Genomic DNA, 25,105 nt, shown 5'->3' on the forward strand with positions numbered 1-25,105 from the left:
CTAATAAGAGACCGGTGACGTTTCTGGCTCCATATTAGACAATTAGGGTCAACTGAATGCATATTCTTAGCGAAAAATAATGAAGAGCAAGACAGTTGTCCACAATACTTGAATTAAACTACACTTTAAGTTTAGATTTAAAGCTTCTCCTAACTGTACCTCACATTTGATTGTACTGACAGTTCATTCAATTGTGAAATGTCATGGTTATCTATCCTTCAGATAGGACTAATTATTAGGTTAAAGTGTTGTGATTTTACCTCCTGAATGGGTTAGCCTATTCCTAGGCTCCAAAACACCGTTATTACAATTATTAATATTAATACATTGAATAATTCATCCACCAGCTAAACAGTGTGATTTCTAACTTTGAAACTGCGTAACAATTTTCAAAAAGGAAGTCTGCACATGCCGCTCGTCAGGCATTGATTAACAAAGCCAGAGCACAGGTTAGGGACATTTTCATAGCTCTACACAGTGTTCAAAACATTAAGAGTTTTCAAGACAACAAGGTTTTTTTATCGTTGAAAATGTTACATATTTCAGCTTTACTGAAGTTCACAGAGCAATAGAGAATGTGTGGTCAGCTTTATACTCATTTTACAAACCAAGGAATCTGTGTTTTTCTGCAAGCAACATAAATTAAAGAAAAAAAGAAAACAAAGCTGTCAGAAGATAAGAAGGAGTTACAGTATTTTAGGCACTATATTTCAATACCTTTACTCTCAATTTTGGGACTGTAGCATTAATCATTTTGAAATGCTGGAATATTTATTGTCATTCACAGCAAAATAGATGCAAAAACAAAAAGCATGAAATGCATGAAATGGTATAATGCAAAAGGTATGCAATTGTTATTCATAAATCAATTAATGGAAACTTATGTACAGACAAGTTCTTAGTCAAGCTGAATACGGTATTAAAATGAATATCCTTTGCACAGTGTCAGTTGATGGAATGCATAACTTTTACTATCTTTCTAAATTAGCTTTTTAAGATGATAGCTGGTGTGTTAATTGTAAAACTTTGTTTTTGCTGGTTTGTCTCAGTGCTGGAGACAGATGGCCACTCGGAGCTCATTCTTTGAACTGTGCTGATACAGCAATAGAATGGTTAAAAAAATGCTGAATGTGGAAACTAACAGATTTGGGCTGAAAAACTGTAGTGTGCCATTTTACACACTGTAAATGGGCTCAGAGGTCCTTCTAGTGATTTATTAAAGTCATTTGTTTTAATATATTACGATAAGGGATGGGCAATAGCCTACAGTGCATGCTAATAATAATGTATTTATTATATTTTATTATTATTATAACAAATGTATTTTTTTATTTACACACAAACTTATACTTTCTATATAAATTATAGTTAGTAAGTCAATTTGCATAATCTTGTATAACCTAACCTTATGTTGTTTTTAGGGAGATTTCAGCAAAGACTATAACATTTTTGAGGGAATGCTGTGTGATGGGCAGCCAGTGGTCACAATCTCAAGGGGGAACGTGGTTTATGAAAATGGGCAACTGTTCACAAAACTGGGCATGGGACGATACATCCCACAGAAACACTTTTCTGAATTGTGTATAAAAGAATTAATCAGCGCGAAAAGGTATGACAAATTTGGTTTCTGTTCCAAGGCTACCTAGCATCCTCTAAAATTTAGAAATGTGGTCATTGTGTACTATAGGAACTGAGGTTAATGACCTCACTGAAAAACTGAGGTTTTTTTTAGGTTGGAAAGCCTTGTGGTGTGTGCAGAAAACCATAAACTGGAGACAAAATATCCATAGCCGAAAAGATCCTGAATCATGGAAGAAAAACATTTTATAAGATGAATTCGCAGTATACTCTTTAAAACAAAGACTCCAGTTATAACCACAAAAGGGATTTGCAACAGAAGAAATGTTTAAAGCTTCACAAAGAATCTTTTATTTCTTAAAAAAGCCAGAAAACCAATGCACTGCTCTGGAGAACCCCAAAATCTATACACGCAACTCAAGAACCATCTACAGAGAAGAAAAAAAAAGTGCTGCAAGGAATGACTGAAGGACCACTTATGCATTAGTGACGAACAATGATCAGTTCTGATATTCTCCTGTTTTGTGTATTGAATCACCCGTACAGTATTGTCAAAAACATTTGTTTAGCTACAAAATGTTTTAATACATTTTATATGGTCATGATCAGACTGTGAGAAGACATTAATGTTTTTCATGAGAAAAAATATTTTTATTCAGCCAGGATAGAGTAAATTGAAACAAAAGCTATATATATTACAAAAGATAAATGCTATATACATATATACAAATATATACAATATAAGAATTAACTGTTTACACCAATGCTCATAAGAAATGTTTCTTGGAAATTCAACTTTACTATCAAAGGAATAAATTACGTAAATAGATATTAAAATAGAAAATAATTCTTTAATATTTCACAATAATACTGGTTAGAGCCTTGTTGAGCAGAAGGTCTTTCAAAATCATTAAAAAATCGTTTCAAACATATGCATATGCTCATTTTTCAATGACAGAACACCTACTTTCTGTATCCAGTGCAATGCCAGGGTGCACTTTATGATAAAAAGGAGAGTGAATGTTGTGTTGTCAACATGTCAAACCTGCAGTTAAGAGCTGATCAACAGACTGATGTGTTGCAAACTTCAATCCTATTTAAACAGCATCAAGGTTTGTCCAGTGCTTATGGAAGAGTAAGGGGCACCAAAAACTCGGCTGCAATAAAAACAAAAATAATTCAATAATAAACAATATTTAAAGAAATGATTTTGCTTATACAATTTACATTATAACAGTCAATGCCCCACTCGTCACAAATACATTTAAACTTCATTTATGATATTTTCTCCTAAAACAAGTCTTCAGATCTTGCATACTCAAGAAAATATATTCGGTTTTAAGGATGTTTGAATATATTTAGTAGAAAACACTTGACCAACCTGCATGGCTAAAGTCTTCAGAGCTCCATCATGCTCTTCTGCTTTAGACTTGCACCGCTTTCTTAAAATTTTTGCATGTAGATAGGATGCTCTTTTCTCTGCGACATCTGAGAAAAACTGCTCAGACAGCACAGCTCTGAGCTGGACCATCTGTGATGAAAGAAGAATCAGAACAACCAGCAAGGCCAGGACGACAGACAGAGGAACCAGAGACTGATAGAGCCACAGTTCCGGTTCAGGCAAACACTTCTTCTCAAACAGAGACACCGTGTAGGAAAAGTTTGCCCCTTTTGCATTTTCATCAACAGGTAAACCTAGAAACAACGTGGCCTCCTTTGAAAACAAAGGATAAATGGAAAGGAAATAATTAGATGAAATTCAGACATCAATTACAAACCCTATGACTTTCTTCCTTCTGTAGAATACAACAACAAAAGACACAGAATGCAGAACGCTGTGGTCCAAACAACATTGCCTTTTTTTGTTTTTTTTTCAAAGAAAGAAAGTCATACACAGTTGAAACGACATGAGGGTGAGTAAATTAGACAAAATTTTCAATTCTGCGTGAATAATTCCTTTAAACCTACAGAAACTGAGATATTTGTGTTCACACAGCTGCAGAATATCTATATTCTGTAATCTATAACCAAATTACGTAAACAATGCATTAAGTGCTACAGTTCTGTTCACACTCAGTTTAGTTATAGAAAAAATGAAGAATTAAAGTAAAAACATATCCAGGAATCCGTAAAACAACATCTTAACTTCTTTGTTTACCTGAACTTTTATTCCCACAGGAACACGAAGTGGCTCCAGTTCCCCGAGCCGCTTGCTCAGAACTACAATAAGCCAGTAAATCAGGGCGTCTAGACTGATAAACACCAGCCAGGTGAGACAGTGAGTGAATATAGGAAGACTGAACTTGAGCATGGCTTTCCACCGCCGACCCGTCGGACGAATGGACGGAGTCACTGTGTAAAGTTCCGATTCGCTTTTGGTCAGCGGAAGGACATACTGTTTTCCCTCTTTTTTTTGCTTTTCGTCAAAACAACGGAAAGTTTTTGTGATGAATTGGTTGTTGTACTTTTTGTCTACGTGGAATCTTCTCAGGTATAGAGCAGTGAGAAGTACGAGAAATAAAAGACCTAATGTTGGAGAAAGTATCTTTCCTATTGAAGACAAAGTGTTGGCCAGTGCTAACACATTTTGCGTGACCTGGTTTAAAGTCTGTTCTGCCTCGGTGAGGTGAATTTTGAAATCTTGGGAGTCCACCTTTGCTTTTAGTTTGAAATCTGCATGGTAATTCCCCAAATGAAAGCTTGTAAAGTAAATTTTAAGTTGCTTTCCCACCCATTTCAACATTTTAATATAATTCCCGAGGGGTTCTGTATTAATATCCAATAACTTTTCCTCCAAGTTGCAGAGGAGGCCTTTTGCAAGGAGTCTCATGTTCTGCAACGTGTTCTGGATGTTGAAGAAAATCACTGAACTGGTTCCTAAAGTGAGAAGAAGGCTCTTCACTTGTTTCATACCCATTGAGATCAAAATCAAGGCTCCAAAACAGCGAATCCTTTCTGAGAAATACATGGCTGGTGTTAAGCTCAAACAAAAAACACAAGTAAAGGGAAGCGAAACCTCCTGAGCGCACTTGAAGGAAAAGTGGAGGATGAGAAAGAGGAAGATGCTCAGAATGAGGCTGGTGGTGAAACAGGTCAGCAGGAGGAGAAGTTTTTCCTTCCAGCTTTTTGTGACATTGGTTGTGTAGAGACCACATATTCTGGACCAGAGCCGTCGTAGTCCTTCTGCCAGCTGATGCAGTTTAGCTCGAATCATCATCGTCCCACTAACCTGGAATTACAGGAACAAATGGTTTCATAACTATATTATTAATTATGCCTAGAATGTCTGCATTATTTTGATCTATAGTGGCCCCCAAACGTATTGTATTTAGACACAAAAAAACAAAACAACTGAATGTAATTTCATTAGATGACGAAATATCAAGTGATTTATGCACAAGCATATAAGTAAAATCTTTAACAAAAATAAATGTGTTGGGTTTTAGACGATAAAACAATAGATATATTGTAATATATGGACATTTCATGGTTTAAACAGCAAGATGAGACGAAGTTCAATTGCAATAAATGGCAAAAAAAGATGTCATGTAATTGCTTTATTATCTTATTTGTCAGTGTGGCTTAAGATATATAACACCAAACTGTGCCATCAAATGATTAATTGCATCCAAAATACAAAGTATTTGTTTACATTATATATGTACTGTGTTTATGTATTATGCATATATAAATACACACACATACAGTCTATATATTTGAAAATATTCACATGTATATACATTTATATGATATATATTTAATATATAAACTGCATATTTTTCTCAAATGTATGCATGCAAGTGTTTGTATTTACACAGTACACACTCACATATTATGTAAACAAAACGTTTATTTCGGATGGATTAATTAATTAATTATGGTTAATCATTTGACAGCACTAAACACCAATACTTAAATAGAATTATAATGACTAAAGCAGCAATGAAACTGTTAATACAATTTAGTCTATCTTATAATGCTTGACTTTGTAATGACTTAAACACCCTATCTTCTGATTTGAACATTCATGCAGGTATATAACATATTTTTCATATATATATTTAACATATATATGTTTAACCTACCTTCTATTTGTCAGCAGTCTTGTCAGCTCACGAGTGTTGTGACAGTCCAGCATTCATCTTTTTAAAGTATAACAAGAGGAAGCTGATTTTATCCCTCAGTTGTTCACTTCCTTTTTAGCCATCATCTCAGCACTTACTCATTACCACAGAAAAAGCACTGGCAAAATCCACCGTATGATTAATGTGTTTTCAGAAAAAAAACAAAAAAACAAAACAAAACAAAAAACAATGTCATTTAGTTGTTTGTGGAAAGCTGCATGATTGCTTTCTAAGTATATGGATCATTTTGATAACATAGGAAAACAAAACAATAGGACAAAATTAGCACTACATTTAAAATACAACTATAACTGAATAAAAAAAAAACGTAAATGTATTGTTATTATTACACATTTATATGTATATATGTTTGTATGCACACTGTACATTACCAGTTACCATCGACATAAGCCACAACACATCAGTTTTTCCTTCTTCTCAAATAGTTTTTTTCTATTCACTTTTTAAGTTAAGCAAAAGCTGTATTGCATGCATGTGAATGAGTGTGTGTATTGTATGTTTTTCATGTCATGTCAAGAAACATTAGAGACGCATTGCTTTTGTTTGCGAATGCTCATTTTCCAGTGTAATATCCATTTTTTATTTTTTAATTTGAAAAATAACTTACATAAATCTCTGTACTCAACCATACTTGACCAAGACATAGCCTTGGCATGAACACATTGCACCAAAAAGAAAAAAGAAACAAACAAAAAAAAAAACCTACAGAGAAGGCATTTGCATTAGAACAGAACATACCAATGACATCGTGAGACATTATCCCACTTCCATAAAATTTGACAATATCTAGAGAGTTTGCTATTAAAATTCTGTAGATTGTGACAGACGTACACAGAAATCAGTAACAGACCGAAAGCTAATCAGAAAAGTTTCTTTTCAAAGGAAGAGGTATAATGTCTCTGTGTATATTTCCATTCAGGCATTAAAACTATGATTCATACACTTCTCAGATACAAGAAGCTCCGATTATTACTAAAAAATAGAAAATAAAAAATAAATAGGTCTTGGCTCGTAAATAAACTAACAAAAATATATTCAATGACCTCTACTTTCTTGAAACGAAGAAATAAAAACCAAAGTTATATTGTGTGGCAATATCATCGTCCCGATGTGCATTTCTCTGCAGACAGCATCATGCTCGGAAAACTGTACAGCACAATACTGCGAAAGTCAGCGAGCTGCAGCCGTCTCCGGTAAAAAGACCTCATGAAATTTTGGGCTCTTTTGTCAGGAATACTGCAGCTCATATTTCCGTAAAGATATAAAAATCCCTGGTCACGGTTTCCCCTTAAATATGTCAACAATGATTTTACAAGGTGGAATGTTCATTCGGAATTCTGCCCTTCTGGTCCGTGTGAGACCACTGCCTAATTCTCACTAAAATTCAATTCAGGGTGAAGAGGGGGAGAGAGGATCGTCATCGACATGCACTGTACAAGAAACTGCTTCTTTTTTTTTTTCTCCAAATATCGTCTTTATCAAAACATGCTGAGTTACTGTAAGATGTGCCAAAGCCATGTTGCCAAAAACCCTTTTCAACATGCTTTTTAAACAAATGAACTTCAAACAATATACAGACTAAAACTACAAGAGCTGTGGCAAACCAACAGCCCTGAAAATGAAAATTTCAAGGAGAACTGGAACAATATCAGGGGGAAAATCTGACAACGGAAGCAAGAAGTACAGAGAGTTTACCCTGGGACAAGGGAGAAGTAGAGAAACGTACAGTTTGCACATCTTCATAAGGCTTACGCCTTTACAATAACAAATCATAGACATTTATTTTTTTCATCTTTGTCACGTGAACAGATTTTTCACTGTAAATAAAATGTTAAGCTTGTCATTTATCTGCTTGTCTGTAAAAATACAGTAGAGAGACCAATAAACGGTCTACAGGACAAAAAAAACAAGGTTTCATGTTTTAATTTTTGTTTTTTAATCACACTGTAGCATTCACTCCCCCAGAAAATCATGCACTGGTGAAATTTATCTTTAAAAAATACTAGAAATTGTTGAAAATGGCTGATCCGGTTCATTTTTTCTTTTATCTTGTTGTCTTTTTTTGCAAGTAGCAGTCTGAGAAAATTATTTCCTAATCACTCTTTTTTTCTTTCTTTTTTTTAGTTCAGCTAAAGTTGTGTCCATGCAACAGAAAACTCGTTATTTCCTCTTTAGGTTTCATACGGTATCAAGAGAAGTACTTCAATTTGATCTCAAAAGATGATTCAAACCTACATTTCATCTCTGTAATGATCTAGCAGAATCATATCTGGGGAGTCAGGTGCTCATTCCCACGTCATATTCTTGTTTTGTGTGTACATTTCTGGGTCTGTTGGCATGGCTTGACCCAAGGAACACTGTTAGCCCATGTAGATACAAATACATCAACATTAAAAGAAACAGAAATGGAAAGCAAAAGTCGAAGAGAAGGTTTCACCCCATTTCAAAAAGGGCTTCTGAAGAACTCGACGTGTCAGTTCTCAGTTCAGACTCATCTCCAATGGCTTCAAATAGGTTCTAAAAGCAGGAATGGTGACGTTCCTCAAGCTAAGGAGGCCATTTTCCAGCTTCGCCTCGTCCCTGCCCTCTAGGGGTTGCTCTTTGTGCGGCATTTTTTTGCGAGCAAAAACAGGACCGCTTTTTTTCACCCCTAAGAAACAAGCTCTGAACACACAACATCAAGCATGCAGTGTTACCGGGGGGGGCGGGACCTGTCGCAAATCTCAAACTCCACCCAATGGCTGCTACAATAACGCTAGATTTCAGGAAACTGCTACGAGCGACCGAACGGCCCAGACCCACTGTCGAGAGATGACTGGGAAGCTCTTCTGGTCAACGGGGCCAGGGTTGGGTCGACCAATGAAGAGGGAGGAAACAGCTTGAACCAGCCAATAACCATGTTGGACAAGTCCAGATCGTCTAAAAGTATCTGAGCGGCTCCCATGAAGGATTTGTGGTCCATACGTCCGTAGTCTCCCCACACAATGATCTACGATGGAAAGAAAATAAACAGCCATCAATATCAAGTCACACTAATAACAATAATTGGAAAACTAGTGAAAGCAGAGGCCAGAAATTTATATAGATAAAGGTTTTAGATTGGCAAAATGAGCTTAAGATAACGATCTAAAACTGGTAAATAAAAGTATGGGATTTCACCTGTAAAACCTTTCCTCCTGGGGCCTCTTCAAACGACAGCTGCTGCTGGTAAAGAGGGTCCAGTGTTTTTCGTGCTACTTTTGTTTTCTTTTTGGCTATGCAGGCGCCGTTCTCCAGTAGATACACCTTTACATAAGGGGCTGGAGAAGAGTTCAATCGTGAGAGATGACTGTTCAGGTGCCTAAGAAATCACCATAAGAAAGCGTAACCGAACTTACCTGGCAGTGCCTTAGAACCTGGTTTTCCCACGAGGCCTCTGGCTCGGATGACCTCTACCTCTAGGGCTCCTTTCTTTTCCACCATCCCGATCTGAATGTCACCTAGACATGGAACAAATCAAGGATATATGAGCCACACATGGGTAATATTGCCGTTTTACTTGAGTGTGACTGGAGACACAAGCACTTGTGTGAAGTATATAGAAAGTCAATAATAAACACAAACTCACCCATAGGGGGCGTGGCTAAAGTCTGTCTTCCCACAAGCTGGGCGGGGCCAAGTCCATCCAGAAAATCACTGAACTGACTGTCAGAAGAAAGTCTCACTCCGGGAAAGATGAGGCTGAGAAGAAAAGGTTCTTATTAGATAAACAGTAGAGCTTGATCGTATGATGTTACAGGTGACAGGCTGTGGATAATCACAGAAAAACATTCTGCATTACAGGGAAGCACTAACAGTGGAAATCTATGGGAAAATCAGAAATGTGCAGATTATATGCTCGATAAAGGAGTTTTATTTGTTCAACTCTACAAAAATTTATTTATTTATTTATTTGACCTATAAAATTGCTCTTTTTGCAGTAGAACTGCTGTTGTTAGTAGATTAACTTCTGATTACTACCTGTAAAGTGGGTGCTTTTCAGAGTAAACAGTTGCTTTCTGGTGTTTGTGTAAAAGTTACCAGGCTTTGGATATGGCAGCAGGTAAAAGATTGGATAGACACATTTGAATGTTTAAGTCCTATGGTGGCAGTATACTTTGTGGCAGTGTTTATTATTGTTATTATTATTATTATGAACATTTGGTGCAATGCTCTGACCCATAGACTTTCACTGTAAATTGACCTTACTGTCAATGCCACTTTTGTTAGAATGCAAAATAATTTATTTTCTGTAGTAAATGACAACAGGTCACAGATGTTATTGAATGTATAATTATTATTATTATTATTTAAAATATGCATATATACATTATAACATTTATAATTTTTTGTATGATAATATATATTTTTATTTTAATATATAAATTAAAGCATGCAAATAATAATAAATGATTTATTATTATTATTATTGATAATTTATTTGAATATTTTTTCAACAAGCATAGGTACAATATACAATATTTATTATTGTTACTATTCGTAAATTATTTTACAATATACATAAAGTCATTATTAATAATATAATTAATAAAAATAATAATTATTAATATAATTAATGTATTTTAATAATACTAATAATATTTTATACAATTCATACAGACATATAAATACACATATTTGCCACTAAATAATAAATAATAATAAATTATATATATATTACATTTGTCAGCAGGGTTCTATTTGCACGTGTTTTGTTACTTACTTTCCCTCTGAGCTGTAGCTGTTCATGCTTCCATCATTGGATTCGCGGCTGGCCTGCCTGGTCATCCTGCTCCTCATCTCTACAGCCAGTCCCGTCTCCGTGCTCCTCTGGATGGTGCTGCGCAGCTTCTTTCCTCCTGCTTCTACAGCGACAGAGAGAGAGCGAGAGACAGTTTGTCAGTAAGGATATCAAGACCTCTCAGGCAGAGTGATGAAGGACACGTGGCTCAGATGTGACAGCTGATGTATTGTCGATCGAGATGGTGTGATATGAAGGTCCATACACACGTGATTCTGCTCCCACAGGATGGAATGAATTCAACAATTTCTTGTTTAAGATGCACTGCATCTATATCTGGCCTTCAGACATGCCATAGTGTCTGTTACACATGATGCAGGGTGAACTGACATGACGGGGTTACACAGGTGAACTGAACCAGTATTATGGAATGACATGACCAAACTCCTCAGCCTGTGTCAGCATCCTCTGGGCTGAACAATTCACAACCGTCATAAAGAAAGAAGTGCATGTTAAATGCAATAACCATAATTTTGATTTTCAAACAGGTAATGTGTGTAATGTTTTTGATGTTAAAATACTTTCTTTATCAGTTTAACATGCTATAAGTAGGAGAAAGACATCCATTGGTTGACTTCCTAAAGATTGTAAACACAGCTCAGTCAATAGTATTATTTTGAAGCAGGACTACCTGTTCGGAAACAGTCATTATTTCTTTCTGCCATTTTGTCAGAGAGACCATTCTAATTATTTACTTATTTTTTCTTTTAATGATATATGGTTTCCCCTGATGTATGATTAATGGTTGTAAGTTACCATAACAAAAAGGAGAAAAGCACTATTTAATCATGTTTGCATTTTTCATTTTATAAGGTTGCTTTATGCTTAGTATAGATTGGACAGCTGACTACAACAAAACACATACTATATATGCAGAAAAAGAAAGCACGCAATAGATTTTTTATTAATGCCCTAAGTTTCCTTTTTTATTAATGCCCGAAATTTCCTGCCACCCATAAACCCCCTACAGTTAGAGTAATGACTATATTACTTGGCAAAACAGTAGTTTATTCCCATTATTATGATTCATTGCACAATTTCACCCTTAATCATATTGCTGTTGGTGCCACTTTATAAAAGCAATGAGTCACCTGAGACTAAAATCTCAGAAATCTAAATTGTTAAACACGTCCTCTCGTCCTTGCTTTATTTCACGTCCAAAATTGATGCACATTCTGTTATTTTTTACTGTCAAATACAAATGCAAAAATAACAAGGATGATGCAGTAATGTGAGGGCTGCTCATTTTCAATATGTAGGAGAGAGAAGGAAGGCTACAGGAAGCGGACATGGCTGAACTGCTGAGATTAAACCATTCAATTGCAGGTCACATATGGCAGGCTTGATTTTCTTTTCATTCAATGTCATCCGCCTCTGCTTTCGGCTCTGCAACGCATCCGAACACAAGAGGATGACGAACATAGCGGCGGATGTGACTGTCCTTTTCTGCATTAACTGCACAGTAGTATATAACAATCAAAAACACAGTTGTGCTCTTGTAAATCTGAGAAATAATGATGCCCAATGTCAGAGGATGCAATTCAAACAACCCTTAAAGCGATAGTGCACCCAAAAATGAAATAATTCTGTCATTTACTCAACCTCATGTCATTGTTCCAAACCTGTATGACCTTCTTTTTTTATGCAGAACACAAAAGAAGATATTTTGAAGAATGTTTGTAAACCAAAGGATTTCGGTTCCCATTGACTTGCATTGTACATTTTTGTCCATATTAATATAATAAAATATTATATATAATATAATACAAGTCAGTGGGAACAAAATCTGTTTGTTTACCAATATTCTTCAAAATATCTTCATTTGTGTTCCATAGCAGAAATTCAGTCAGCAAATAATAAAATAATTTGTATTTTTGCTTAGACTGTCAATTTATTAAGCCGCGTTTTCTGATCATGTCTTTAAAAATCTCTATTAAATTATGTGACACTATCTTCATGACAATGAAACAATTTCCCCGTCAAAATAATCATTATAAATACATCAATTGAATAATAATTGATTAATTTAATTTGTAAATAATTTATACATCATTATGTACTGCCTTTAATTTATACAGATTTATAAAAAATATATATATTACAGTATTTATTCCTGTAGTAAAGTTACAATTATTTATTATTTATTGTAATTATTTATTGTAATTAAATTATATATATATAATTTATATATGTATATATATTTTTTAAAGTATTAACTAAAATCTGGTTGCACCTACACATCACACAAAAGATATTTGATCAGCAGATATGAAAAGTCACATGATATTTCCAATGATATTAATCTCTAGAGCGACTGAAGGGGGAGAAAGAGAGAGAGAGAGAGATGCTGTAGAGAAAGGAAATCAAACACCTTCAAGGTCACAATGATGTTTGATTCCTGCTAAACCATCAAAACACACTGCACTATTATTAAGTGCTATAAATCTGACACAGCAATTTATGCACATAAATAAACATTCTACTGCCAGACATGCACAGTTCTGCCTATTACTTATGCAAACTCCACCCAAAACCATAAATGACCACAAACCTAATTAAATATGAATTAAAAACAGTTGGTATGATCTATAACACCAAATATCCTGCAAAACGCATCAACTTTGACATGCACGATGCTCATTTGACACATCTTACCTCCATCTTCCTCATCAAAAGAATTCATGCAGGGGAAGTAGACGGCCAGCGCCTCGAAGGAAGCCGACAGACTCATGCGGCTCTGGGAGCGCTGCATGCGGCCGCCGGTGCTGCCTGCACCCGTGCTCGTGGTGGATGTGGCATCGTGGCTTTGCCTGCCCATGTTTACAGCTGGTACGATCGGAGAGGATGCTGTGGTGCTGAAGCTGCGGACGACGGGCTGAATTCAGAGTGCAGAGCGCTCTTAAACAACATTTAATGTCTGGGTTTGTTTTGTGTTCTCCTGCTGGAGATTGTTCTGCATGGACTGATCTCCCTGGAGTACGCAGCATTAGTGTGTGTTCGGTGCAGTGAAGCTGTCGGCTCTCTTCAAGCTATCTCCTTTCTAACACGTGCAGGAGGGGGAGGAGGCGGAGCCTGGCTCCCTTTCTTGCATCCTCCCCGGTCCAATCAGAGGCAGCGGTGTGGCTCAGAGCTTCAAATGCTCCTCCAGGCGCATGAGCTTTACCCAGAGATACTGCAAATGTGTGTGTGTGTGTGTGTGTGTGTGTGTGAGGGGCCATTAGGAACCTGAGCATCTTTTGCCCTGACTGTCCACATGCCAGTCACCCACAGTTCACGTGTTAAACACACACACACACACAGGCTGATAATTCCTCCTTTCTCTTCGGCTCTTAAAAAGCCGAGATTTATTTCGCCGTGCTGACGTGCATCTTTTATCTCTGGCCTCCACCTCTCTCTCTTTACTATCTTCCAGTGTAAATGTTTACCACAGAAGATGTCCAGCCACAGAAACAGCTGAATCACTGCTATCCCAGAAAAATATCCCCACAAAATGAACTGCAAATATTTGCGTAGTTAAAACAGGAATAGCAGCCATATCCAACAGCCACTTAAGGTGTCACGTTCAGAGAGAAACAAGAATCTGGGTGTCTAACCAGGGCTAAAATAGTAGACTTTTGTTTTATGCAAAATTTACAACCACGGTGTATTCTAGGACAACACTATGTGGTTTCAGTAGTGTTCTGGAAGTCAAAATCAGCCAAAGTCTCTATGACAGGATTTCCAGTCTTTCCTAAAACGTAATGACAGCCATACATTTTCATGATTAAAGACCCATTTGGGGAAGTCATGGCCAAGTGGTTACAGAGTTTGACTCCTAACCCTAAGGTTGTGGGTTCGAGTCTTGGGCTGGCGGTACCACGACTGAGGTTCCCTTGAGCAAGGCATCGAACCCCCAACTGCTCCCCGGGCGCCGCAGCATAAATGATGCCCACTGCTCTGGGTGTGTGTTAATGGTGTGTGTGTGTGTTCACTGCTGTGTGTGTGCACTTTGGATGGGTTAAATGCAGACCACAAATTCTGAGAATGGGTCACCATACTTGGCTGTATTTCACGTCACTAGTCTAGATTTATAAATATATAAAATGGGTGTTGCTAAAAAAACCTACCAACAACTATATATAGAGAGAGAGAAAGAGAGATTCTATATATAAAGATTTCTGAAGAATCATGTGACACTAAAGTAGTAGTAATGATGCTGAAAATTGCATCACAGGAATAAATTAAATTTTATAAAAGGCATTTTAAATTATAGTTGTTTTACATTGTAATATTTCACAATGTTTTTACATTAAAAACATTTTTAAATCATAATATTTCTACACACACACATACTGTACTATATACACCATGTCTTCCATATCTGACTATCACTATTGTGATCAGGTATCTTGTACTACTCAGGTCCATTATGAATCATTTTAATTTGTTTATGGCTCTTATTGTGAGGTCTGAATTTCTTCTAAGAGACATGAAGGAACATAACACTGTGTACCGTTACTCCCAAACCTGCCAGAACGCACTCTCAAACTGATTCACTGCCAAAGTGAAGTCTTCTGGAGCCGTGAAACAGCACAGGGGGCAGAGGTGATGTCTCAACATCCTCATAACACAATACAGCAAAAGGAAGGAAGCAGACATTTACGGCACAGTGAATGAACTAGTCTCAACTAGATTTTGACTGTGAAACTCACCAGGACTGACAGCCAGAGAATGAAATAGGCTTTTAAATGCTAAACTCAAACACAAAAAATCAATTGACCCACATGTACTGTACAAACGGGACAATCTGAGACTTTAATGAAGCACAAGCAAACTAAATTAACTCTCCTGAGCTATGCTAGCGAAATAAAACTTTCCCTGGGTTGCTTCATAGAAAACCATGCCAACATCTGATAAATCTGTAAAACTCCCCTTGCAAGCACTTTAGCTAATACTGAACATGACTTAATATTTGCTACAGTCTGAGACCAAAAGCAAGGAACTATAATATAAACCAAATAAAGTCAACTCAATCAGTCAGAAGGTTTCAAATAAGCAAAGATTAGACGAAAAACTTTATTAATCAGTGTATTCAATCAATCAATAACTAGAATATAGTGACTACTACTAAAAAACCCAGATGATATCCCTGGACAGGCTGTAGCAAAGCGTCCTTCGTGCAACAACCACTCTATTGTTTGCATTTAAAATGAACAAACCTCTTCAGGATGTTTTCTCCTGTAATATCCATTGTAAAAAACTATTCATCTGTGGAAGTTGGTCACAGTCATTCAGTAAATGGTTCAAGAGCTTCAATTGGCCTACAGTCCTATTATTTGGACAAATGTCAATTGTGTAGCACTATGGTTTTAAAACACTGTCTTTAAAATGCCACTTTGAGGTGAAGAGCAAATGCTACTCGGGACTAGTTTATGTACATCACAAATTTCAGAATTTTATTTAAAGCAACCAAATAGTTTACTCAATGTCCTTCAAATAAGAACAGCAGAAACCTTCCACCTTCCAACCTTCCTTCTCACGCACAGACTCACTTCTTTCATAAGAATAAAGTGTTTTGTTGTTGTTAATGACTTTATCAATAAAAGAATGATGCGTAAGCAAGCTGGTGTTGATCTTGCTAAGCTGCAACTGTGAATGTAGAAAATACTATTCGTTTTGTTGATTTATTTTGTGACAGTCATACATAACTACATTTCACACGATTCTTTGTTGCATAATAAAATGCATAAAACATGCATTATACCCAAAATGTGATCTTTATTCTTCATTCTCTTCAAATGGCACTAAAAAGCTTCCTGTTTTTGTCAGAAAAGTAAGAAAATAAATATGATAACAGAATTAAATCTAAAATGTTTTTAGATTTATTTGTCTATACACACACACACACATATATATAATATTGTAAATGTACATTTTTTTTATTTATTTTTTTACATTTTTTAATTGCTGCTAAACTTGATAATGAAAAAAAAAACTTATGCCTGATGAGAGATGAGCGCTCTCACATTACAGAAATTTTGACAACAAAATAATAAATGTGATTTAAGTAAAAAAAATTAATACAAATAAAAACTTAAAGGACATTTTTTACAATGTTCTTTACATTCCCATATTATGAGATTATTTGTTTGTATAAATCATCTTTATATCAAAAACAATGTACAATACATATTGCCATACGAAACACCTGAAAAAAAAAGGCTAAATTGAACAATTGTGAATTATGATGTCCACATCAAACCAAATTTCAGATGAACTGAGGTCATCAATACAGTCTTAAAGACCTCAAATTAACTGGCACTCATCTTCGCGCACGAAAACAAACCCATGAAAGCACAAACAGTCCACTCATGCCTCAGAGATAAAAACATCTCATATTACGGGAATTTAAGTGTAAGAAAAACACGAAAATTTAATGACCTGGCGGTGGGCCGTGAAATGGGGCAACGGCGTGTGAGACTGATGATGTTTTGACCAGCTCAGGCAGATTGTGTGTGCGCATAACCATTTCTACTGAACTGTTTACATGCTCTCAGACCTGGCTTCATCTCTGGACTGTGTCATGCCAAACCTGCTCAGAATCACCAACACAACACCAGAGAATGTAAAATCATTAACACAGGAACTCTTCAGAAAGCACTGCAGATTTGGAAATCTGCCGAAATCCAACTAAATTATGCAGAATATCAACACTGATGATCAGAATTTAGCCAGGTTTCCATTCAAGGATTTTTTTAATGAAAACATATTTAGTGATATAAATTGTTCACATTTAAATGTAATTTTTTTTAACTGATATAGTTGATGGAAATGCCACTTATCGATAAAATTTTGATAAAGTTTAGTTTTTCAATTTATTTAATTTTCGTTTTCCGTTTAACTTTACCACATAAATTCTATATCCATATTTCAAATGTTGCTAAAAATTTTTGGAAACACTTTTTGTAAAAAAAAAAAAAAGAAACTTTGACGCAAAAAAATGTGTTGCTGCATGACAGAATTATAATTAAAATAATTAACTAATTAAAATGTTTTACTTTGAGAAAATCATGCCTGTTTTTAGGAGATTTACGATTTTTTTTGCATTGTGACATTATTTGCATGAACATTAAACACATACCTCAAACTCTAATTACCACAATGTGAATAATAATAATAATAATAATAATAATATAAGTTTTATATAAGTTATAATGAAACGTCAGGTGGAAATCCAATTATTTTTCTAATTTAAATCTCGAAAAAAAAAGATTTTGATTTCGATCTGAAATATGATGGAAAGAATAGTATAAATAAATAAATAAATCCTTCACACTGTCATAGAACGTTTTTGCAAGATGCAAATGTGGGGTGTGAAATATGCCCGGACATTTCTTGACAGTTTTCATAAAATTAATTTCAAGAAAACACCATCAAGTAACATTAAATAGATATAATGTCTTTCTGTCAGCTGAGAAGTGATAAACCTCACACTTTCATTCTCTTAACATGTTTAAACAAGAGACAGGCGATACAGATGGAGGGCTGACCACTTCCTCTGTTAGTGTGTGGACAGATGGAGACAGACAGAAAGAGAGACAGAATAAACTCTTTAGGGCTTTACTAACAGCTCAGATCGAAAGAACTGGCATCTGTGCAGCGAACTGGATGCCTGTATAAACAACTATGAGACTGTGATCCAGATAATTGTTTGAAAGCATGCAGCAAAAGAATATGCAGGTGTAAAAAGATTAATCCTGCAGGGCTGAGATTCAAAATAATATTGTCTATACATGGTCATCATCAGAACTGGTGCGAAAGGAGAGCTGAAGATAGTTTGGTTTTCCCCCTCAACTGCTTAGTAACTCGAGTGTCAGATGGGGAACAGGATCACTGGACTATTTCTCATGAGCTCGTTTTTGAAATAAGGAAGTCCATCTATGGCTGAGTCTTTGAACACAGAGACATTCTTGAGACATTCTCTCAAGGCCAACAGGCCCAATAAATAAAGACTGACTTTAAGACGTGTGCGTCAAGTTCTTTAACAATTTCATCAAATAAAACGGAGAAAACAGCAGCACGTAAATATTTCAGAGGTGATGCAACACGAGCAGAAAATATATGAACATATTACAAAAACATTCCGTTTCCAAATGCAATGAGTCACAATAGGACCTCCTTTATAAAACTGTTGCACCATACTGATGTTAATCAATTGATTAAAAAGTCTAACTATTACATGCTCAAATTATTACATTTACTCAATTACTCAAATTATTACATGCTATGCTCACTGAATAATCAATTTAACCACTCTTCAACATCCACCATGACCATTTCTGAAAGCTGACACTATAAACACATTAATAATTACATTTCAAGGTATTTCCGGTTTTTAGCAATTCAGTCTGTTCTGATGAATGACAGAACTGTACCAGTACAGTCATAATTCTTAAAGGAACAGTTCACAAAAAAATTTGTGTGACCTGGAAATCTCAATATTATTTGTTTAAGTCTTGGTAAAGGTGTGTTACTTTGGCGAGGGTTCTTTAAAGTGCCACAAAACACTATAACACATCCTAGTTATTCTGATTCTGAACTCAAGGATGAGTCTGCAGTGTCTCGTAATTATTCATGAGACTCTAATCCTATGAGAAGGCAGTCTTTCATTATTATTCATGACATGGATTTTTCCAATGACAGACACTTCATATACACCTTCCTAGTTCCAAATGTGCTAATATTCGTTTAAAGTGGTTATATTTTGTTTCTTTTTGCACTAATAACATCATTTAGATATTTATGATACATTTACACCATCTCTCTGATATTTAAACAGACTTTTTTGTTACTGTAACACACATTCATACAGTAAGTAAAATGTGATTCTTCATGAACTGTAGAAAGATGCAGATATACAAGAAATAAACAAGCCAGCAAGGGAGAAAAAAAAATAAATGTTCAGTACAAGTTTTGTGTTTTGAAATGGAAAGTTTACGTAACGTTGTTTTATACTAATATGTTTATATATTTTTTTACAGTATTGATTCATGATTTGAATTGGCTTTATTTTCTTTTATTTTATATTTTAGTTTATATTTTGGTAACCTTTGGATTTTTGTTGGATTTTGTAATGTAATTTAAAAAAAAAAAAGGTCAAACTATTTTAGTTATTTTTTGTACAGTAATATTTTGCAGTCAAGGACTACAAAGGTTTTTATTACTTTGTGTTATCCTTGACAAATAAACTGTGACCTTTTTGTCTTTTTTTGTGCGAAATAAAATTCAAAACTCAGAACTCAAACATAAAAATCACTGAAACACTAAAATAGTTGCCCCCTTTTAAAACATTTAACCTGATCCCACCGATTTAGAACAACACTGCATTATTAAACTGCTTAGGAAGAACTTCTCAAAGTCTGAATAAAACTTTCCTTCTCCACACACTAAATTTAGGGTCTGGCGAACATGATGTCCGCCGAAGAGACGTTACAATGTGTGCATCCAGCGAGTCCACCAGACAAGATCTACAAGAGAACTGAGCCGGCTTATCTCCGGCCACACATACTCACAAAACCCCACTGAGACCAATTACATCCTCCTCAAGCCAAAGCCCAGCGCTGAGATCAGAGCTCAGAATAAGATGAATTACTGCTTCATCTTCACATAGTTTTGCTCATTTCCAGGATCGACGGAACGCGGCCGGGCGACATTCCACCATCTGAGAGCCGCTCATTTGCATACGATCTAGCGAGGGGGTGAGAGGGGGCCGTGGAAAATCGGATCAGAGGGAAAGCTGCAGTTCGCACAGATCACCATGGCTACAGAGAATGTGACTTACTCTGTTTTGTGTCAGGTAACCGGGTTTGTCACAGAAGAAGATACTCATGTGCTACTTTCTACAGCCGCATTTCACCATACACGCCTTCTGCAAAATTAAACGTATTAACTCGTGTGATTAATAAATGTCTAATCTAGTTAACAGCAATGTAGGACAGTTTTAAATAGACCATGTTCTGTATCCGTGTTCAACAAGTACAACTATCATGTAGATGGATTCCTGTCAGTAAATGAGGGCATGAGTAACAAAATACAGTAAAAGAGTATTCAGGAAAATAGATCTGCAAATATAAGTATGTTACTGTGATTTTTTAGGCTGCTTCTTGTTTTCTGATTAGTTGAGGCATACTGTATGCCAACTAAGAACTAAAATACTACTGTCAACATAAAAAAGCTACCAAATAAATAAAGAGACAATACAAATTAAAAGATAAATGTAAAAAATAAAACTAATAAAACTAAATTAAAGGTAACTGTAACTGATGACAATTGAAACTATTAGATTGACTATTTTTTTGAGGCCAGTTCTGTGTCTAAAACTATCTTTGGTTTTAGAGGTTCAAAATAGAAATATTTGCATGTACCACATGATCAATAAATTATTTACTTAGAAAAAAATGTTCTATGATAAAAATAGAACAAGGTATTTATCATCTAAAATGACATCCAGCAGCTTTAGACCTGTGAAGGTCAGAGGTATGTGATTATATGGAGACAACTTTCTGAAGGAGCTGTCAAGAAGCAGCTGCTGTGATGTTCACGGTGAGTACAGAATGTTTGTTCTACCAAACAGCGGGCTTCATGTGCTGTACTGTCAGCACAGTCTGAAAAGTTCTGACCATGTCAAGTTTTGAGTGCCCTTTGCTGGGGACGAGCTCCAAAAGTTACAAGCTGAAACTGGTCTGTCTGAAACTCTTTGTCTGTTTAACCTCACGCTACTTATGACTTGTAAACACACTTCCTCTCAACTCTCAACAGTCAGTGCCAGAGGTCTGCTAGCTCCCAATTGCGAAGATATTATTGCTTTAGCAATTAATATTTGATCTTTTTAACAAACAATAAAGTGCTTAGCATTAAAATGCCAGGTCACCTCAGAAGGTGACCTTTATCATCTTTTTTTCATTTATTTTATATCTATTTGACCTAAAAATTGAAGAAATAATAACAAATAAATAACAAATCAAATTTAATAAGAAATTCAATTCAATTCAATTGGACAGGCCAGAATTCACCATTGAAAGAGCGCAAACTAGCATTTTTCTAACATTAACACTAGTTTAATTTTATCTTAGATAACAGTTTAACAACCTTTCAGGACACAAATCCACCTCTAAAGTTATCAAATGCTTTCAAAAAATGCGACACCAATTCATATACACGCGTAAAGTATTCATGGGAAGTAGAGTAGTATCTGCTCCTAATCTGGTTCATGTGAACAAGCAGACCGCCAGGACGCCGCATTCCCCGCCATCTGCCCGTGCCGACTGCATGGCGTCTACTTCAGATGTCCCTTCTGCTCTGCCTCAAACTCATTTCTCTGGAATCAGACTGGGGAAAGGTTTTCAAGGGCCACTCAATGAAGCTTTTCAAGTGGGCGCAATATTTTTCCAGACTGACTGTTTCCCAAACCACATTGTTTACAAATCAACACCGCATTAATCCTCAGCAAAATATGCAGCATGGAAAATCATCTATAAAAAGAGGCTGGCAGTAATTCAAAGAAAGTCATTTAAAACAGGCACGTGTGTGCGTGTTTGGAAACAATGAAAAGCGAATGCCTCTTGAATACTTTAAAAGCCAAACCCTCTGCACATTTAAGGAGAATGGGACGAATTCACAACAGTTGTGTTACCTCGTTATTTTTCAGTGCAAATACCCTCATCAGAAATGCTCAATATTTTACATTCCAACATTTTGTAGCAATGCAATAGAAGAACAATTTTTGTTCCCCCCAAAGAACATTTCACTTAAACAGTTCTGAAACTTAAAAATTAAAGGTTCGTAAAAACCTTGTGTGCACTGGATGTTAAAGGTTCTTCATGGAACCATCGATTCCAAAAAATAACCTTTATTTTTAAGAGTGAATATAGATAAGTAATACAGCATGCAATAAGAGTGCAGTATACTTAAAAACATTAAAAGAGATTCTGTAGTGTGCGCTAGCCTCAATGGCACCTAGATTGAAAAAAACACATCATTTTCCAGGAAACATACTCCGATGGGTAGTTCCTGTAGCATATGAGCCCTCCATGAGAATCGCGGAAGCTCAAATGGCTCCAGGACTGAACGCTGAGGGCACGCGGATGAGATTACATCGATTACACTGATGGGCACACCAGCAGTTTCAACTTTCCCAGGATGCTTTAGGAGCCTGTGGGATTTTTGAAAATCTATTATAACACTGCAGAGAGAGAGAGAGAGAAACAGACAGACAGAAAGAGAGAAAGAAAGAGATGCTTCATCGGCTGTAGATCTTTAGTATCTTCTTACAGGACCAAATAATCGGAGCTGACTTATCCACAATAATGTTATATTGAAACAAACTTGACTTACTTAAATTAAACATACCTAAGAACTAGGGCTGCATGATTAATCGTATTTTAATTGTGTTCACAATTTATGCTGCTCTTGATTCATTAAGCATAATCATCTGCAATATTTGCCTGCTGGTTATTTAACCTATTTTTTATTTGCATTATCTTGCATTTATAACAAGCCTTCATAAGCGTTCATGCATGTGGTTGCCACATTTTAAGAGTTTAATCCACCCAGCCAGAACTTTTCTCTTAAATGGATGTTTTTTTCTTAATATGGCAATATGCACACGCTCTTTCTACACTGAGAAAAAAAGCAATGATCTGAAAACACCTGCAATCACATAATTTGGAGTTTAGCAATCTCAGCTGCAATTCTATGCTCAAATAAATGCCAGTCCTGTCTCTCAGTTCATTAACACAAATGATTGCACTGTTTTACTTTGTTGTTTTAATATACAAATGAACATAATTTGGAATACTAGAAACTTCACCGGTTTTTCTTTTAAATGAAACTTATTCTTGTACCAGATTTTGAATATAAAGCTTGAGGAAAACAAATGAGGTTAAATAAACCATGCAAGTTTACATTTTTGATTTGTGCTTATGTGAAAGTGCAAGAATTCTGAAGACATCAAAAATGACAACAATCAGCTGAACTATTATCACGCAGCCCTGAGACCTCATGAGCCATAAAAGAGCCGTATCTGAGCAAAAACAGTCTTGTGCATGTGTTATGCCATTTAAAAATCCTCAGAGAGCACCGAACAACAGGTGTTTCCATCTGCACTTGCAGCTCTGGCCTCTTTGCTGACACAGATCTGGAGGCAGTGGAAGATCAGCAGAGGTTAGATGTAAGATGGTTCTCCATGGAGCGCTGGATATAATTACAAGAGAATCCAGGCTTCCTAAACGCCGAGAGGAACGATCGGGCACCATAAATCAGAGCGATGATTCAGCTTGGTCATGAATAACACCTTTAGCTCATGAAGCTCTCTCCTGCAGAACTTGTCATCAAAGATTAATTTGAAAGGTCTGCAGGACTCCAGCGGTCTCTCATGGACACTCACAGTGCTGAGATACCGTAATATAACCTTAAAAATCTTCCATGTAAATACTAAATGGACATGGATGCTGAAACACTAAAATACAGGAACAGCTAGTATGATGGAAACACCTATAACTAATGCGAATGTCACTGCACAGCACCATTAGAGACAAGCTCAACACTAAATCAACACTGACTGTTCTGTGGATTTTGGGATATTTTAGCTGGACTGTTAGACAACAATAATTTAATATATATATATACGTATATATATAATAGACTGCCATTCAAATATTTGGGGTCGATAAGTTTTTGTTTGTGTTTTTTTTTTAAAAGAAAGAAGTCTTGTGTTCACAGAAGTTGTATTTATTTACTCAAAAATACATTAAAAACTGAATTATTGTGAAATATTATTACAATTTAAAATAACTTTAAAATATCTTCATTGTCAGATCCTACAGAAATCCTTCTAATATGGTGATTTGCTGCTCAAGAAGCATTTCTTATATTATTATCAATGTTAAAAACAGTTGACCTGTTTAGAGTTTTTGTGATATAGTGATACAGGATTATTTACAGGATTTCTAAGGATTATTGGATTAATAGAAAGTTCAAAGAAAGAACACTGGTCAATTTACTGCACTATTTCTGAATATAAGCACAGATTTTTTTTCCCAAGTTGGGTATCAAGTAATTACTGACCCTGGTGTCCCACAAAACAAAACAAAAACTAGGGCTGTCAAAAATTGCGCGTTAACGGCATTAATTAGTTGTTTGTCGTTAATTACGTCAAATTTTTTAACGCATTTCACGCATTCGCAGTGTGACAAATTATTCAGGTTAGGAAAGTCTCGTCGATCTCTGAATTCTCAAGATAGTAAAAAACAGCGGCGAGCGCCGCGACGAAGGAGCTTAAGGTTTTACCCCAGTTACTCTCAAATACATTCATGCCAAGCTCGATAAACAGAGATGACTTTGGTAGTTGATACGCTGGAGCTTCTTCTTGCTGTTATAGCAGTGATCCTCAAATCTGGCTCGCGAGTTTCCTGCAGAGTTTAGCGCAGACTCCAATTAAACACACCTGCCTGTGATTTACTAATGATCCTAAAGACATTGATTAGCAAACTCATGCGTGTTTGATTAGGGTTAGAGCTAAACTTCG

At 35.8% G+C, this 25,105-nt stretch overlaps 2 protein-coding genes across 7 annotated transcripts in view; both read right to left on the reverse strand.

Moving 5' to 3' along the window:
- Positions 1 to 2,251: 2,251 nt before the first annotated feature.
- Positions 2,252 to 5,713, reverse strand: dcstamp (dendrocyte expressed seven transmembrane protein). Its single transcript, XM_026285126.1, has 4 exons — positions 5,664 to 5,713; positions 3,737 to 4,807; positions 2,960 to 3,292; positions 2,252 to 2,735 (listed from the first exon to the last, which is right to left on the reverse strand). The coding sequence occupies exons 2-4, from the start codon at positions 4,793 to 4,795 to the stop codon at positions 2,676 to 2,678; spliced, it is 1,452 nt and encodes a 483-aa protein (XP_026140911.1). The 5' UTR covers positions 4,796 to 4,807; positions 5,664 to 5,713; the 3' UTR covers positions 2,252 to 2,675.
- A 1,029-nt stretch (positions 5,714 to 6,742) lies between these two features.
- rims2a (regulating synaptic membrane exocytosis 2a) overlaps positions 6,743 to 25,105 on the reverse strand; it is a 145,060-nt gene continuing 126,697 nt past the window's right edge. For 5 of the 6 annotated variants that reach the window (XM_026283480.1, XM_026283481.1, XM_026283478.1 and 2 more), the window contains 5 exons: positions 10,465 to 10,606; positions 9,331 to 9,443; positions 9,101 to 9,202; positions 8,883 to 9,022; positions 6,743 to 8,712 (listed from right to left, as the gene is read on the reverse strand). In XM_026283480.1, coding sequence (XP_026139265.1) covers positions 8,497 to 8,712; positions 8,883 to 9,022; positions 9,101 to 9,202; positions 9,331 to 9,443; positions 10,465 to 10,606 — 713 coding nt within the window. In that variant the 3' untranslated portion in view covers positions 6,743 to 8,496. Of the gene's footprint in view, positions 8,713 to 8,882; positions 9,023 to 9,100; positions 9,203 to 9,330; positions 9,444 to 10,464; positions 10,607 to 13,197; positions 13,776 to 25,105 lie in introns of those variants that run through there. The other variant, XM_026283479.1, reaches the window with a different exon arrangement.

This window comes from Carassius auratus, chromosome 16 (assembly GCF_003368295.1).
Source record: "Carassius auratus strain Wakin chromosome 16, ASM336829v1, whole genome shotgun sequence".
In the NCBI taxonomy this organism is placed as follows: domain Eukaryota; kingdom Metazoa; phylum Chordata; class Actinopteri; order Cypriniformes; family Cyprinidae; genus Carassius; species Carassius auratus.

Excerpts from the sequence above, each read along its gene's own strand:
- dcstamp (XM_026285126.1), bottom strand. The coding sequence starts at position 4,795 with ATGATGATTCGAGCTAAACTGCATCAGCTGGCAGAAGGACTACGACGG. Across the intron at positions 3,293-3,736 it reads CTGTGGGAATAAAAGTTCAG|GAGGCCACGTTGTTTCTAGG; the intron begins GTAAACAAAGAA and ends TTGTTTTCAAAG. Across the intron at positions 2,736-2,959 it reads TGAAGACTTTAGCCATGCAG|CCGAGTTTTTGGTGCCCCTT; the intron begins GTTGGTCAAGTG and ends TTTTTATTGCAG.